This window comes from Musa acuminata, chromosome BXJ3-2 (assembly GCF_036884655.1).
Source record: "Musa acuminata AAA Group cultivar baxijiao chromosome BXJ3-2, Cavendish_Baxijiao_AAA, whole genome shotgun sequence".
NCBI lineage: Eukaryota > Viridiplantae > Streptophyta > Magnoliopsida > Zingiberales > Musaceae > Musa > Musa acuminata.
Genome location: NC_088350.1, coordinates 36,200,386 through 36,217,151, shown reverse-complemented (window position 1 = coordinate 36,217,151; position 16,766 = coordinate 36,200,386). Strand labels below are relative to the sequence as shown.

General features: G+C 37.5%; 2 protein-coding genes across 9 annotated transcripts; one reads left to right on the top strand and one right to left on the bottom strand.

Moving 5' to 3' along the window:
• The first annotated feature begins 1,732 nt into the window (after positions 1 to 1,732).
• Positions 1,733 to 4,783, top strand: LOC135632086 (uncharacterized). The gene is made up of 3 exons (XM_065140459.1): positions 1,733 to 3,889; positions 4,262 to 4,318; positions 4,403 to 4,783. The coding sequence occupies exons 1-3, from the start codon at positions 2,779 to 2,781 to the stop codon at positions 4,441 to 4,443; spliced, it is 1,209 nt and encodes a 402-aa protein (XP_064996531.1). The 5' UTR covers positions 1,733 to 2,778; the 3' UTR covers positions 4,444 to 4,783.
• Positions 4,784 to 4,856: 73 nt separating this feature from the next.
• On the bottom strand, positions 4,857 to 15,091 carry LOC135632085 (isocitrate dehydrogenase [NADP]-like). 8 transcript variants are annotated; one of them, XR_010494607.1, is made up of 16 exons: positions 14,703 to 15,017; positions 14,456 to 14,499; positions 14,262 to 14,371; positions 13,723 to 13,760; positions 12,749 to 12,826; positions 8,757 to 8,810; positions 8,564 to 8,665; positions 8,370 to 8,458; positions 8,186 to 8,289; positions 7,575 to 7,643; positions 7,371 to 7,486; positions 6,780 to 6,814; positions 6,555 to 6,697; positions 6,275 to 6,397; positions 5,200 to 5,509; positions 4,857 to 5,119 (listed from the first exon to the last, which is right to left on the bottom strand). XR_010494607.1 is itself a non-coding variant. In XM_065140453.1 (16 exons), exons 1-16 carry the CDS (start codon positions 15,074 to 15,076, stop codon positions 5,416 to 5,418), a joined length of 1,491 nt encoding a protein of 496 aa, XP_064996525.1. In that variant the 5' UTR covers positions 15,077 to 15,091; the 3' UTR covers positions 5,176 to 5,415. The 8 variants fall into 8 exon arrangements, 6 of the variants coding, with proteins under 6 accessions (XP_064996525.1, XP_064996523.1, XP_064996522.1 ...); XM_065140453.1 differs by lacking the exon at positions 4,857 to 5,119 and adding an exon at positions 15,073 to 15,091 and having other exon boundaries at positions 5,176 to 5,509; positions 14,703 to 14,990; XM_065140451.1 differs by lacking the exon at positions 4,857 to 5,119 and having other exon boundaries at positions 5,176 to 5,509; positions 8,370 to 8,449; positions 14,703 to 15,019.
• Between the last annotated feature and the right edge of the window lie 1,675 nt (positions 15,092 to 16,766).

Genomic DNA, 16,766 nt, shown 5'->3' with positions numbered 1-16,766 from the left:
AAGGAATTGGCCAAGAAAGTAAATGATTTATGTGGTATGTTTGTCAATAGAAGGTTTTGATTTTTAATGATAGATTTGCAGAGTTTCATTCCTTTCACTTGTTTCCACATTGGTTAAGATGAAGAAACGAAGATGGTGAAGGATTTGACAATCTTGAAACTAAACTTGAGGCTCATCTTGGATAAAGAAGCTTGAGACATGGGGAATAGAGTAAGAGAAGCCTTATAAGATGCAACTTCTACCCTTGGAATGGGACTATATTTTGTGTAGTTCCATAGTAGTTAGCATTATTAGTTTGAATTTAATTTTAGTTTTTATTTCATATCGTGTCCGAATACATTATTTCATCATGGGTGGATAGTGGGAAGCGAACCCGTAGCTTCTCCTTGTCAAAGAGAAATTGTAACATTCAACCTATCCGCATTTTTTTCATGCGTGCATGTATGTCCACACATGCGTGGCATATATCATGTATACATCTAGATGATGTATGGGGCCAAATATTCAAATGCAAAAATGAAATATATTTTTTTATCGGAACTCAAATTGTAGCTTAATGTGTCTCACTGAATTTATTAAATTTATTAAAAATAGAAGGAATGGAGTTTCTGGATAGTTTAAGACATGAGAGAATCAAGAAAAGCTATCAAAAAGACTAATCCGATTCATAATGATGTATTGGAAGATATAATATTTTTATCACTTGACCAATCATCAAGCAAATACAGTGGGTACACTGTATTTATATTATTTATTTTTTTCTCATCCGACTAAGAATAGCCATATCAAACAAGGATTCTTGAGCACTCGATGATTATGTATTTTCACTTGGGTCGCTTCCTCACTCTAATAGGTATTTTCACTCTTTATCTTGCCTCTTGCCTCTTGCTTGATATAAGAGCCTCGATGATTATGTATTTATTTGCTTGTTGTAAAAGATCAACAAAGGTGGCTAGAGTGTTTTTGGTGATCGATCACGAAACTAGAAGGGTCGAAGAGCTTGTATGAAGGTTTGAACAACAATTGACGGGTGCACATTGGTCACTTAATTGGACTCCTGTAGTTGTCTTTTTATATTTATCTTTTTTTTTATTTTTTTGGTCGCCTTTTCTAAGTATATATATGCAATATCTATATTATGATGAAGTGTTATGCTGATGTGTTATTTCTAGTATAACTGATCACCAAAGTGTGAATAGTTGATGGTTACTATCCAACAATGATCTCAAATGAGCTCTTGTTGGGTGTTAAGCTTCGCTGCAAGTTGTATGAGAACTAGACTATGTCCAACAAGTTCATTCAATCTTATTGATTGTCACTCATGTAATATCGAAGATATTGCTCATGTGATAAATTTATTCTTTCAGTTTTGTCATCCATTTGAAATTAGACTTATAGAGAAGTATAACTTGGATCCTAGCAATTTGAACAGCTAGATTGAAAACCACCTCAAGAATTATGCATCTCATGATATTGTGCGAAAGTCCTTAATATTTCATCACATTTTTTATCAACTTGATCGCCTCCTACGTTGAGCAACGTAGAGGTACAGAGGTGCAATAAAAAATGTTGAGAATCTTGAAGATTGTTCGGTGTTTGATATGCTCCTCAAATATTTGGTTGTAGACAACAACATCATCCAAGTAGACAATTATGAACATATTAGAGATAAGAAGTTAGAAATGAGGTACCATCTTGGTCATGATATGCTCCTCGAATATTTGGTTGTAGATAACGATATCATCCAAATAGTCAATTATGAATATATTATAGATAAGGAGTTTAGCCTCTGAGTTCATAGCTTTCATTCAACTTGAGCTTTTTCATATATTTAACCCTAGTCTTCTTATTTCATCGTCAACGATAAAGTTGTAGATAGTGTTTATATCCACCATTGCATAAGTTGTTTGGCCATTGAGCTTGATATTCATATACATTGGTTTGTTGCTCCTTGCTTTGTGTTGATTTGCCTTCGTAGGCTTCCCCACTTGACCCCCCAATGCATTCAACAAATGTATTGCTTTCATCTGAAGTCTTTACAACTCTTTATCATCGTTGTTGGATTCAGAACTACTCAACGACAGCTAGTCTTACCCTTTTCTGATCTTGCGGAATGGATTATTGTTTTCAACGCATTGAGTGTCTGCTTTGAGACTTTACCTTTTGAAACTCAATTGCTTATGATAACTCTTCTTCTTTTGTTCGAGCTCCTTCCATTAATAATACTTAGATGAATGGTTTTTTTTAAATTATTTATTGTTTCCATCCTCCAAGCACAAGCTTTTTGAAATTAGCAACAAGAGAATCCCTGCCTCCCGTTGGCCCCACGTTCTTTCCGTTCTCAATTTCTCCGGGACTGCCTTCCTAATTGTTTCTGGGGCTGGGTCGATCGGATTGGTCAAAATTTCTCTGATCTGATCTGATCTCGAATTTTCTTGGGAGGAATTTCATTTCTCCAGGAGCAGCCTTGGATTGTGCTTCTGTTCTTCTCCTGGTCCGACAGGGGGTTATTTGTTGGGAGTTTAGCTGGGAAACTATGTGACAAGTTGAGGCGCAAAGGTGATTCCTTCACATCTTTCATTTTATCGTTCTTTCTTATATTCAAAAGTACGGAAGGAGGACGACATCATCCTCTGCCTCCTCTTTCTCTTTTCCTTTTCCTTGTCACGTGCCGAAAGGGAGGAAGAAGCTTAAATTGAACCCAACGGAAGGAAGGAAGGACGGAGAGCTGATTCGTGTCTTTTTCTTTAGTTGCTCCTCTCGTACCAAGGAAGGAATATGTTCCCTTTGCCCTCCTCCGCCCGGTATTTTTGTTTACAGGGGCACCACCGACACAAGGGACCAGTGGCGGTGGCTTGCACATTTCTGCATGTCCGCCTCGAAGCCCCGACTCAACACCTCCTCAAACAAATCGCCACAGAAGCTGCGTCCTCGGACATGGCAAATTTCCTCCGACTTCATTGTCGCATGTTCTCTTTGTTGTTGATGTTGACGTGGCCGTGGTGGTGGTTCCGCCTCATCCTTCTCCCAGTAACAGCAGCAACGTCCTCCGAAGGTAACAATGTCAATAGCAACGCTGCCCCCCACAGCACGTATTGTCGCTCCTACTGCGGCAACATCACCGTGGACTACCCCTTCGCCCTCCGGACCGGTTGCGGCCATTCCGGTTTCCGAGACCTCCTCTATTGTATCAACGGCGTCCTCATGCTCCACATCCCCTCCGGCTCCTACCGTGTGCTCGACATCGACTACGCCTACCGCGGCGTCACCCTACACGACCCTGGCATGTCCGACTGCTACTCCCTATTGCGTTCCCCCGGTGGCCTAGGCAATGGCTTCGTGGTGGAGCCCTGGAGGGCGCCTTACCTAGAGCCCGACCCTGACAACGTCTTCATGCTTCTGGGCTGCCGCGCCGATTCGCCACTCTTCCAGGGCTTCCCCTCGCCAGAGGGGAAGCACCTGCCCTGCCGCAACGTCTCCGGCATGGGCTGCGAGGAGTACTACCGGTGCCCCGCCTGGGATGAGGGGCCCAGCAGCAGGAGGCCAAGGGGTTCCGCCTCCGCTTCCGCCTATGGGGTCGTGAGCCCGCCGGAGTGCTGCGCCTTGGAGTTCGGGGCCATCCGGGCCATCAATGTGAGCCACTTGAGGTGCGAGGGGTACAGCAGCGCCTACAGCTTGGCGCCGCTGCGGGCGGCGGGACCGGGGGCCTGGGCTTATGGGATTCGTGTGGCCTACTCGCTGCCGGCTGACTACCAGGGGTTCTGTGGAGCGTGCCAGGCCACAGGTGGCGTATGCGGCTACGACCAAGGGACGGATGCTGATATCTGCCTATGTCACCACTATAACTCTACTTCCAACTGTGACTCTGCCTATGCGGCTGCCACTGCTGGTATGATTGTAGGGTTACTTCCCTCTCAGAATTTGTTTTCATTGAATTTTTAAAATTGACTCTTTAAATGGTCAGACGACCAATATGCCCAAACTTAAATGTCGGCGTGGGAATATGGTGTCCAATATGCCCAAATTAATTAGTAAATTACGACAAGTTAGATATATTTTTCAATTTATTAAATATACTGGACAAGTATGGTACTTTTTATCAGCATTTATATGTTGACAAGCAAATATTCACTGTGCAATTTACCATGGATATAAGCTATTCAACGAATTTGATAAAATCTTAACTTTTTGAGATTATGTCTACACTTGGGAGTTTTATTACTGTTCGTGACTGAAGGTCGATGTTTTTGACCCATCGCAGAAAGCTCATCCGAACCGAGCATCATGCCCAAGCCTTCATTGGCGACTCTAGTAGGAGGTTAGCATTTGCACCTTTAGTCCTTTGTTATCTGGCATTTAACTAGAGAAAATATATCATGACATAATATTTGTGCTTGTGCAGGTTTCCTACTTTTCCGGAATATATTGTCATCCACTTTATAGAAAAAGAATGATCCGCGTGACAAATGGTTGGTTCAGGATTTAATTTTCTCAAGATATGGTTTCCCCAGTTCTTTCATCAAGCGTCTTAATGTCCCGAGGATTTGGAACACGTTTCAACAATGGAATACGTCCACTTCACTTAATCCGAAAAGGATTTTTTTTTTTTTTTTTTTTTTTGAGGAGTGTTACTGGCTTTCGTGTGTCATGTTACTCTCGGATCGTGTGGTTTATTTTTGAGAAGGTATTTGCCTTTTAGAGCATTGGTATTTATTTTTGAGAAGGTATTTGCATTGTCCATAGTTGTAAAATTCGAGTTAGTAAAGTTCGAGTTATGTTGTAACTATTTAGCACCATGCAGGCGTGTATTTTTTTTTTTTTACAAAAAATTAAAACTATTCCAAGTGACACAAATATTAGAGCTGAAATCAAAGTTTATAAATAAACAAATAAAATTATGTGAATCGGAGCCATACAGTTTCAAATTTGAATTAGATCTAATCTGACATGAAACATTGTCACGCTGATCTTCGGGGCTTTCGATAAAGATCAAAATGATTTCAAGGGCTTCTTAAGCCAGTCAGAACATTTGGCTGTCAGTTTTTTGCTTCGATGCCGTCGTTCAGATGACTTGTATGATGCGAAGATACTGTAGTTGGCATTTTATGAAATGTTTTTCCTGTTATTGTTCCATATGCATATAAATCATATGCCTCGAGCACTACTAAGCTGCGGTAAAGACAATAACACTAGGCTTACCATTGTTATTCCTGATATGTTGTCAGAGCAACAACCAACTATTTTTTTTCAGATATCCGTCTGCTGCATAGACAAAACCTCATTATTAATAGCCTTCATGTTCATCGGATGCTGTAACTTTTTGACTTACTCTTCAAAGCCAACTCTTTTTCTCTCTTTTTTTTTTCTTTTTTTTTTGAGAAAAAACATCAGCCATCTTGAAAACTAACAAAGCATTTAAATAACTGCTGCTACTTGGATCTTCTCTTCAAGGTTCTGAGCAACAGCATCAACAAACTCCTCGGTGTTCAAGTAGAATTCTCTGGACACTCTGCAAAAGAAATAAATGAAGACAAAGCACAACTGAGAAAAGAACAATCACTCGTGCACAGAAGATAAAACCATGTGCCTATATGAGATCTTAGACTCCATGTATACTAAATAAACTAAACATATTTCATGGATCTTACTCAGAACAATCAACAGCATCAACAGGCAAGTAAAACAAGAAGCCAGTTCATGGAAGTTTAGCTGTGAAAAGTTCACTTTGTGATCATTGTAAAAAGCGGCTTTAAGCAAATACACAATACTCGATAAATTGTAAAAGATAACAAATTAAATCACAGTGGAAATCTTATTTTTGGTGCAGCTTATACCAAACTTTCTGAAAATCAAGATGAGGATAACAGCAACCTTGAAGGAAAAGTCAACTGTTTTCTTGTATTTGCGTGATTATGAAAAACCATTACAAATTAAATATCCAAAACAAAAGTATTTATCTATCAATTATGGTTTGTTTTAAAAGGTATACTGCCTTGCATTTCTTTTCCTTTTTGTGCTTTCCCGATCTTTTCTCATTTAAGGAACATGTTCCATCATGCTAGTTTTTCTTTTTCAATTGAATTACAATGCTTCTGCAATTCCTAGTTAAGAGTCAGTTTCTTCAACCTTTCCAAGTGTTTCTGGAAGTACCAAACAAGGATTTGAATTTAGCACTACACTGATGTCACGATGAAGCAGATTTTCAATATTTAAAAGAAACTATATAATATTCAAGCAAAAAAAAGGAAGGGGACAAAAATTTGCTTGAGCATACCTTGGACCATGGATAAGAAGTGCAAGATCCTTGGTCATTTTACCAGACTCCACTGTTTCAATGCATGCGGACTCGAGCTTCTGGACAAAGTCTTGTAGTTTTTCATGTTTATCAAGCTCTGCCCTGCAGAAAAATTGGCCTCAACCAGGGAGCTAACCAAAAACATCTAAAGACAAATAATTGCACATATTCTCAATTTCAAGGTAAATTTCATGCCTGTTTCAGAAAGTCAGGCCTTCCATAAAATTTTGTTCCAAGAGTTTTGAAAAATTACAAGTACCTGTGCTCAAGACCACGTGTCCATGCAAATATGGATGCAATACTGTTCGTGCTAGTCTCTTGTCCTCTCTGATGGAGCCTAAAATGGCGAGTCACAGTCCCATGTGCTGCTTCAGCTTCTAATGTTTTCCCGTCAGATGATAACTATAAGTATGTTACAATCACTGTTACCTATACATGGGATAAGTAGAGACTGAAACTAGAGCAATTAAACTTTGGTAATTACCAATACAGACGTCATCAAGCCCAACGAACCAAATCCTGCAACAACAAATAAATCTTAAAACATCATATTATTGAGAATAATTTAAGTTGAGCAAAAGGGAGGTGGAAAAAAACTGTCCAACTGCCAAACAATAAAAGGTTTAACAACACAGATCATGGGCAACCCAACCTAAAAAACTCAAATCAATAACAATCACGAGGACATCTATGATTTTCGCCCAAGTTCAATTGATAAAGATCATAGTGTTCTCTTGCAAGATATTGTTAAGGTTATGAAACTCAATGCCATTGTTCCATTGATTAGTTTAAGGTCTCGCACAGTGGAGCCAAGAAAAATAATGTATAAAGGAAGTGTTGAATTATTTCCTACTAATCACCTTAGTTTTAGGGTGATATGCTGCAGAATGCTATAACGTTATGTTCAAAATTTTCAATAAATTTTCCAAAAATATCTTATGAAAAATAACGTGCTACTACCCCTATTCTTCAGTTAAAATAATAAAGTGAAAAGTAAAACATATTTGGAATACAGGAATTTGATACCAATATATTAACTACTGTTATAATAAGATCATAAATTCAAAAGTAAGACCTTGGGCGAGGAAATCACTCTGGACATCTCCATCATAATTTTTGCAGGCCCACACATAACCACCACTGCTTTTCAATGCATAAGCTACCATGTCATCAATCAGCCTATGCTCATACCTGATAACAGGAATACAACAATTATTAGACATCAATTTAAGACTTATTTAAGCAAAAAAGGTGAAACACTTAGAACATATGTTCCCACCATATTGATTGTTCTTCGAACTTTGACTTCCATTTTTCTTCATAAACCTCCTGAAAAATGTCCTTAAACCTACAATATTTCAAATGTCTCATTCCGTATATCTTAGATGCCTAAAGATCTGAAATTTAAAAGGACAAAACCAGATTTTTGGATATATATTGCATCCTGAGCATGAAAATTCCACATTGTTGACAGACATATTTTCTATAGCTGAGCTTCGCAATTTGTAAGGACAATTTAAATTATGGTACAATTATTCATTGAGCTTTGCAATAAGGATACTAACAAATCGAAGAAATAGAGAATAAAAGCAAGCAAGAATCTGTATAATTTTCTATATTTTACAACTTCGTTGACAGGCATATTCTCTAATGAAACTTTGCAGTCAAAGAGAGAAAGGGGTTTAGGGTTTAGAGAGAGAGAGAGCGAGAGATTAATTACAAATGAAATGATACAATTGGCTCTTCATATTAGGAAGAAAAAACAGGGGTACCTGTACATGGTATATGCTGACAAAAAGATACACATTGTGATTATCTCCCGATGAAAAACAACATACGATACTAATAGATTAGTAAGAAAATAAGCTAGCACAGAAAAGATAACAGTACCTGCCATCGTATTTCTTCAATATGGTATTTTTGGTGCTTAAGTAAAGTGGCCACTTTTTTGCAAATGCCATGGACATTGATGACTCAGCAAAAGCCCGAATGGACTGAAAAGAGTTTCCAATTTTATATGATCAACAAAGAATATCTCTGTAAAATTTCCTACATAAGACTATATATGACAAACCTCATCCACATTATACATAGATAATGCAATACCAGAGCCTTTAAACTCATAAACATCTTGCTCCACAGGTGGACCTTTATCTGCAGGGACTAATTTAATAAAAAAAACCAACTAATCAACCAAGTAGACACTATATGTGTCAAACAGAAAACAATAAATTAATCAAATCAGCAATAGTCAGTATTAGAACTCACCAAAAACCATTTTAAGCTTTCCAGGACCTTTTACAATCATGTCAGTAGCACGATACTGATCTCCAAATGCATGTCTACCAATACATATAGGTTTCTTCCAGCCTAAAAGTATACAGCATAAGCAAAGACCTCCAAACACGCACATACATACACACAAAAATTAACTTATCACCAAGTAAAATTTCATTTTTACCAGCAACAATGCGTGGCACATTGCAGCAAAGAATAGGCTCACGAAAAACAGTTCCTGAAGTGAATTAGAACAAGACTGATTCAAGCTAATAAAAGTAACATAGAGATCAGCAAGCATAAGAGGAAATCATAAGGTAATATGTACCAGACGTATAGATCAAAATGCTAAGTACCAAAAAGAAGGGGTGCAAACTCAAAAGTACAGAAAACAGACATGACATGGAGAATACAAACAAAGCCATGCCAGGGAAGCTACTAGTCAACCATCCATGGATGAGAAAACTTTAAAAGCTGCACTACAATTGGCAATTACTAACCATCAACTTTTGTACCCAACAGAGAGAAACTAAAACAGTAAAATGAGTTACTTCCGGATGCAATGAGGCTGTAACAGCAAGGATTCCTACTCCAGGTAGTAGACTGGCTGACCCCAGGTAAGTGCAACATGTGCGATATGCCAAGCTACCAATACAATCCTGTTTTGTGTCTCAAATGTGAATTATTATTCTGATTTATTTAAATAATGCATGCAGTATGAGCTAATGACCCATGTCAGAAGTTAACTAGCACCATAGCATGGCATTGCAACAACTCTAGCCCCTAATTAAACTATATCTTTCCTACTTCAACTTCCCTTAGCGAGCTAAACAGGAAATAGACTTAAATAAAAAAAGGAAAAAAAAGTCCAACGACCAGGGCACTCAATGACCCAAATCCCTCGGCTCGATCCAAACCCAATTCCCTTCCCCCCTTTCCCTTGATCCGAACATAATTTTCCACGTTTGATGCCCATGTTATGCCCTAGCATTGATTTTCAGCCATCAGCCACACGTCATTTCTTTATCCAGTATGTCTCCCTCTTTTCTTGATCTATTCCTGCTTTCTCTTTGCGAATGCTGGGTTGCACCTGCAGTTACCATCCTATCTTCTCTCCGTTCCCCTTCTCCTTTGCATGTGGCCAGCACCCTACATCATCACCATTCTCTTTTTCTTCTCTCCCCTCCTCTTTCCCCTCCCTCTCCTTCTTCTCCTTTCTCTATGGCTCGTACCTGCTGTTACCATCCTTTCTTCCTTCTTTTGTCCTTTCTCTCCTCCTATGTGCTCTTTTCTTCTCTGCTTTCTTTGTAGCTCACAACTATCATTCTCATTGCCCTCCCTTCCCTCTTATCACTTTCTCCCCTTCAACCTCCCTCTTCTCTCCTATCTCCATTGTTCCATCTCTTTGATCCCTCTCCCTCTCTCCTCTCATTCAAATTAACATGGCAATCAAAACTATATTTCAGATACAATGGTAACCAAAGGTACGTTAAGAGGAATCATCATCAAGAAACAATAAAGATGATGATCTAAATTAACATGGAAATATCATATACAATGGTAACTAAAGCGACGTTAGAGGAATCATCATCAAGAACCATTAAAGATGATGATCCAAAAGACCCTAATGCTGCCACTTGCATGTTTTGTGATAAAACCACTAAAGGTGGAACATTTTCAGACAAAACAACATGAAATGGAAAATCTAAAATCGATCATCATGCAAAAAGGAAAGTGTCCTTTGAAAGCAAAGCAGAAGTTACAGGCTTATATGAATGAGAAAAAAACAAAAGATTAAATCATTTAATCATTTACCTCATTTGATGATTGGATGTCTTAAACTAGTTTGTTTAAAATTTGTTTGTTTTGTTATTTAGACACAGACTAGTTTCATTAGCATTGTCATAATTGAGTGTTCTATAAATGGTCATATGTGTATAATTTGATGTCTTCGTATTAATCATTTTGCATATGTAGTGATAAAAACTCATGTAGTGATCCAATTTTTTGTAATATTTTTGAATTGTTATAAGAAAATTACCTTGTTATATTAGGACAAGGGCCTAGGCACGAGCTTGGTGCCACAAGCAATAAGGAAGCTTGGCACCTCATAGCACCTAATGCTTTTGATGACTATGGACTGGTCATTCTGAAAATCACCAATGTAGTCAAGAAAAGAAAAACAAAGTCCCTAAAAAACCAAATGTTGAAAAACCTATTACAGATAAACTTGAAGTAACCAACCATGCTAAGATATTGAAACCAAATTTAGAATTTTGTGTGATCATCGGATGCTTTTGAAATTAAAAGAAAATTATTATAAGATAGTTGTAAGACCAACAATATTTTATAGATCTGAGTGTTGGGCAATTAAAAAAAACATATACAAAAAATTCGTATTGCCGAGATCAGTGATTTCAATAGGCGCTCGGGTGCTCGCCTAGGTGCTCGGGCGAGACAAGGCTCGAGCACCTCGCTTCATTTCCAAGCGGCGCGCTTCAAAGAGGCGCCGCCTAGGCGCTCGCCCAAGCCCAGGCACTGGGCGCTTCGGGCGAGCACCCGGGTTAAACCAGGCTACCGAACTAGCGTTTTCAATATGGTTCGATCTCCGGTGCTTTAGTTGGTTCAATCGAACCAACTAAAGCACCGATATCAGCCTTCCTCTCGCGACTTCCCAACCCTAACCCTACTCGTCGCTGTCGCTGCTCGCTGCTACCACTGCCACTATCGCCGCTCCCGCTGCTACCATTGCCACTATCGTCACACGTCACTCGACGCTCGCCGCTCCCGCTTCCGTTGTCACTGTCGCTGCCACAATCACCGCTCATTGCTCCCGCTGCCACTATCGCCGCTCGCCTCTCTAGCTCCCGCTGTCGTTGCTCGTTGCTACCTCTCCTCACATTGACTCGATAGTATACTGTTAACAGTATAATGTTAACTGTATACTAGTAACAATATTTTTTTATTTATTAGATTAATAATATATTATTTCGATTGTAATACTACTAATTTTTATTTATTTGAAATTATTGTTATTGTGTTGAATTTTGAGATTTTTTGTTAATGTGATATTGTGATTTTGTAAGATTTTTTAAATTTAATATCATATTTTTATTTAAATAATTATATTTATTAATTATATTTTATATTTTTATATTTTAGCATCTCGCTTCGCTCGAGAGAGCGCCTCAGGTATTTTTGGAAGGCGCCTAGTGCTTTTTAAATTACTGGCGAAGATGAAAATGTTAAGATGGATATGTGGAGTCACTAAGAAAGATAAGAAAAAAAATATCTTTATTCGTAAACGACTATGTATCACTTTAATAGAGGATAAGATAAGAGAAAATAGTTTAAGATGGTATTGGCATGTGCTTAGGAGACCTCCAGATATGAAAGTCAGAAAATATGAAGTGATTAATGTTAGTGGTACGAGGAGAGATAGAGGAAAACCTAAAACGACTAATATAAATTATAACTAAAGATTTAAGTAGTTTAAACTTAGCTAAACGTATGACCTTTCACAAATCTCAATGACGGCAAAAAATCTATGTAGCCAACCCAAATAGTTAAGGCTTTTGGCTTTGTTACTATTGTTATTGTTATTATTGTAATTGACTCAAATACTTATATTAAAATAAGCAAGAAATAGCTAGAGATGAACTAGGATCATTAACCAAGATGATCCTAAATCATTCAATCAGTCAAAATTAGCCATCATAGATCAAGTTGAACTAGTAGTACCTAAAAACTTAAGTTAAAGTTTGAGGGCACTCCTTGTGTACTCAAGATAAGAGAAATGTAGCGGTACCAATTAAAACTTGAATGGATTCTTAAGTTGATTGGTTGAGAAGAACTCTGTAATCTCATGCTACCAAAAAAATTTAACAATGTTTAAGGAATAGTCCTTATATATTCCCTAAATCTTAAATACAAGAAAACAGATGCAGAGGACAACCATATGCAACAAATCATGCTAACAATAACAAAAGTTCCAAGAAGCAACCTAGATGAGCATTATATCCAACATAAAAGATAAAAGTTGTTTTCTGAAAGTGAATGACCATGTGGAGTAAAATTGACATAAAAGATAATTGTGTGGATTTATATATGGCCAAAGAGGAATGCAATTAATGATAAAAAAATATCAATTACAAAACCAAGCACTGTAAAGCAAACCATTTAAAATATTCCTTATTGTTCCATTTGGGCTTCTCCACATAGATTTGAGCTTAAACTCTTTAACTCTAGCTTCATCTGCAGGTCAAATGAGAGTCACATTAAATCCATGTAAAACAAATGACACCAAAACATTGTTGGCCAAAAATGCTTGCTAAAAAATCCACACTAGACAAGAAAGAGTAAAATAATTCTGCATGCCTGTTGGGTTTTTGTGGAGGCATCCTTACCCTCAATTTATACATTTCTTTTTTTTTAATTCCCTTTAAAAACCAAAGAGTATAATCCTCAATTTATACATTTCAGAGGAGCTGCACAAACTAAGGACTACATGGTGCAATGAGTGTTCACCCCAGTGCTTTTGTTATCCTCAAATTATATTAATGATTGAAAAACAGTTTAAGTCCTCTACAACCCTGCATTTTAATCTTCATTTCACAGAACAGTAGTATATCGTTGTTTGCAAACCTATAACTACAATCATCATCTTCAAACCATGCTCATCAGTTCTATACTTATAAATTTCCTAGTAATCGCACATACGCCTATCATGTGTAATGACTACACAGACTCCTCAACCTAAGCTGTAAACAAATGTAAGCAATCTAGACCAATGTCCCTTTTCTAGTCCTTCTACACATGGTAAATATCAATACAACCTTCTGATTTTGCTTTTCCCTTTTAATTGATTTCAGATGAAGCACAATAGAACCTCCCAAGCTCTAAATAACTTATCAAAAACTTGTTCTTATATACATTTGCAAAAATGAATGGATGAAAAGCCATAAGGGATCTTTTTTTTCTTTTTAATTTTAGCAAATAACCTCCAACGCTAAGTATTTCTAAAAGCTAGAAACAAGGAAGATGAAACCAGAACATGTAAATATTTCACATCAGATGATCCTGGATATCATCTCATCATTGGATATCACCTCATTCTTATAAAGCAATAAAAAAAGCATCAAATTATCTACCAGGTGTAATTGTTGCACATTTCACAGCAACATTGTGCCTGCAAGTTGCACAAAAAGATCACAAGAAAAAGTTAAACAACATCCAAATGGGAAAGATGTAGACATAATGTCAAAACATCAATTAGCTTGGTATGCCTAAAGATCAAAAAATAGAATAATTAAAACTGGGTTAGCAACAAAAGAGTGAAACAGACGCTCGGAGTTTCCAACTAGTTTGACAAGTTAGTATATTTCTGAAAGGAGTCCCTAAGTTTTGAAACAGTACGCTGAACTGCAGAATTCATGCTGATGCTAGTTTACGCAAACAGTGTTCCCACGTATCTTTCTGAGAAATAATTCGATAGATCTGGTGAAATGGAAGATTGAATACACCAATCGATACAAGCATGTACAAAATGGTAGAGCAAGTTTCCTATATGCACAAACATTAATTATACACAAATTGGTATTCAGTTTATCACTATAAGAAAACACAATAAACCATTTAAGTGAAAGGAGGAAGCGGAAGTGCTACTATAAAGAAGGTCGTGGTACGTTACTTGAGAGTTGCCTCGGCACTTTCTACGGTTACCCGATCGTCGGTGGCATCACGATTCAAGAGGCCCAGATCGAAGTACTTGATGTCCAATTCGAGAAATGGAAAAATTAGCTGCAGTCAGGAAATAAATCAATCAATCATTTCCAAGTGACTCCAGACTTGCAGGATATATAAGAGGAATGAGAAGATCGACACCTTTTCTTTTATCATCCTCCAGATGACCCTCGTCATCTCATCGCCTGAGAAGACATCAAATAGTTTTTATGTACATCAGATAGGTAGGGTTTTAACCTCTTTTTTTTCTGAATTGAAAAAAAAAAAAGAAGATATCGATAGAACGTACCGAGGAGAGAAGAATAAGCGTTTGAAATCGGGAAAACTACCAAGAGAGCAAAAAAAAAAAAAGCAGCAAACACACACACACTAGGGGGATGTCGCTCACCATCCATCTCAACGATGGGGTTGTGGACTTTGATTCGCTCGGCCGGTGAGAATGAGGCAAGGCAGCGTACGGAAGAACCGACGACGACGAAGCGGGTGGGAAAAGAGAAACGAACACCATTGAGTCGCCGCTGATGCGTGAGGCGGATCGAGCTAGGGTTTTTACCTGGTAGGAACGACGAATAAGGGGAAGAGGAAGACATGGCCCCGGTGGAGAGGAGCCGCCGCATGACAAAGCAAGCAATTTGGCGAGCGAAGTTGCCGGCGGATCCATTGTTCATAAGATGGCCTGACCCCAACCCCAAAAACATTAAAATAAATAAATAAAAAGGGAAATGACGATTTACACAGAGGAGGGAAACATTGCATACTCATATGAGATAATGGTGTCTTGTAAATGCTCTTTCTCGCTCTAAAGCAATGCTAATATCTTTTTTGCTAACGTCTGAATACTTCATTTAAGAGTACATTGTTACGTGGCAAAACATCTATTATATCCATAGAGACAGCTGACAAGGATAATTATCCGTGAAATATAACACATTTCTTAGATATCGTGAGTTTTTGTGCTTCTGTAGCATAAGTGCTCTTTCTCGCTCTAAAGCTATGCTAATGTTTTTTTTGCGCTAACAATCCTAGTGTGACATGATGATCTGAATACCTCATTTAAGAGTGCATTGTTATGTGGCAAAACATCTATATATACCCATAGAGGCTTCTGACAAGGATAATTATTTTTGAAATATAACACATCTCTTAGATAACGTGAGTTTTTGTGCTTGATGCTTGTAGCATAAGTTATCATTGATTATAAGCCGAGTATCCTTCATTGATTATTTGTCCTTTTACCTATTTTATTTCGAGAGAGTTACAAATTTTCAATGTGCCATGATGTGTTATGTATATGTTAATGTATCTTGCGAGAGATGAACGTTAATACGTGAGAACTTACGGTGGTTGATAGATATTATAAGTCTCTTTTATAAAGTCCGAGTTAACATACTATCACGAATGGTTACCGTGCATCCGTAATAATTTTGTTCAACAAACCGTTTATCGTTCTCATCTACTTGTACAGTTGCTTAGCAATATGTTTTGGTTTAATTTTAAATCATTTTACTTGTAAAAATGTGAGTTCGAATAAGTTGCAGTGCTACAGTGCGATCGCTCACCGAACCAAGTAAAGCAGTCTCAAAATAGTTTCGTTTTCGTGTGCCACGAGCTGTTTTCTACAGCCCGCTGCTGCACACGAAACGTCAGCCATCTCGACACTATGGAACCACCTAGGTGGCATGTCATATATTAATATATTTCTTTAATATATCAATGACACGATAATCAATCATCCATGCTTTGTACATATTCATGTCAGTACTTAGTAAATAAATTCATCCACTTTATGACGGATGAAATTTCGAAATAAAATTATAATTTTTTTATCACTATAATTTTTTTATAATTACAAATTTAAAAAAAAAACAAAAAAATAAAAAAAAAATGTTTTCGGTTTGTAATAGAAATCAGAAACAGAACCATCCATCTAGGAACCAGAAACAAAATTAATAAGTCTCGAACTGAAATCGAAATCATCTAAACCTGATTCGATTTGATTCTAAACAATTTAGAACCGGAATCACCAGTTCGGGGATGTCCGAGAGGTCATGCCGAAGTGGCTTGGCTTGGTTTTTTTTTGTTGTTTTTGTTTTTTTAGTATATTAGGAACATGTCCAATCACATTACCGTAGTATTATTATTATTATTATTATTATTATTATTATTATTATTATTATTATTATTATTATTATTATTATTATTTTGTATCGCATTCCTCGCAAGCATTGGAAGGGCCCGCTGCCCCATGTATCATCGCTTTTTACGCCTCAGAGAGTTGCCCGCGTTTGGTATATAGATATATTCCTTTCACCATTCCCTTCAGCAACAGTGTTGTTCTTTTGCAAAGGGGAATATCTTTGCTGGTTGTTGTCGGAGCGAGCATCTTATCGTTTGTGCTCTCGGGCCAAACAAAGAGCGGTTGAAGTTAGTGAGGCGATCCTCAGGTAATTTT

Excerpts from the sequence above, each read along its gene's own strand:
- LOC135632086 (XM_065140459.1), top strand. The coding sequence starts at position 2,779 with ATGTTCCCTTTGCCCTCCTCCGCCCGGTATTTTTGTTTACAGGGGCAC. Across the intron at positions 3,890-4,261 it reads CTATGCGGCTGCCACTGCTG|AAAGCTCATCCGAACCGAGC; the intron begins GTATGATTGTAG and ends GACCCATCGCAG. Across the intron at positions 4,319-4,402 it reads ATTGGCGACTCTAGTAGGAG|GTTTCCTACTTTTCCGGAAT; the intron begins GTTAGCATTTGC and ends GTGCTTGTGCAG.
- LOC135632085 (XM_065140450.1), bottom strand. The coding sequence starts at position 15,012 with ATGTTTTTGGGGTTGGGGTCAGGCCATCTTATGAACAATGGATCCGCC. Across the intron at positions 14,500-14,702 it reads CCCCATCGTTGAGATGGATG|GCGATGAGATGACGAGGGTC; the intron begins GTGAGCGACATC and ends ATGTCTTCTCAG. Across the intron at positions 6,398-6,554 it reads ACACGTGGTCTTGAGCACAG|GGCAGAGCTTGATAAACATG; the intron begins GTACTTGTAATT and ends ATTTTTCTGCAG.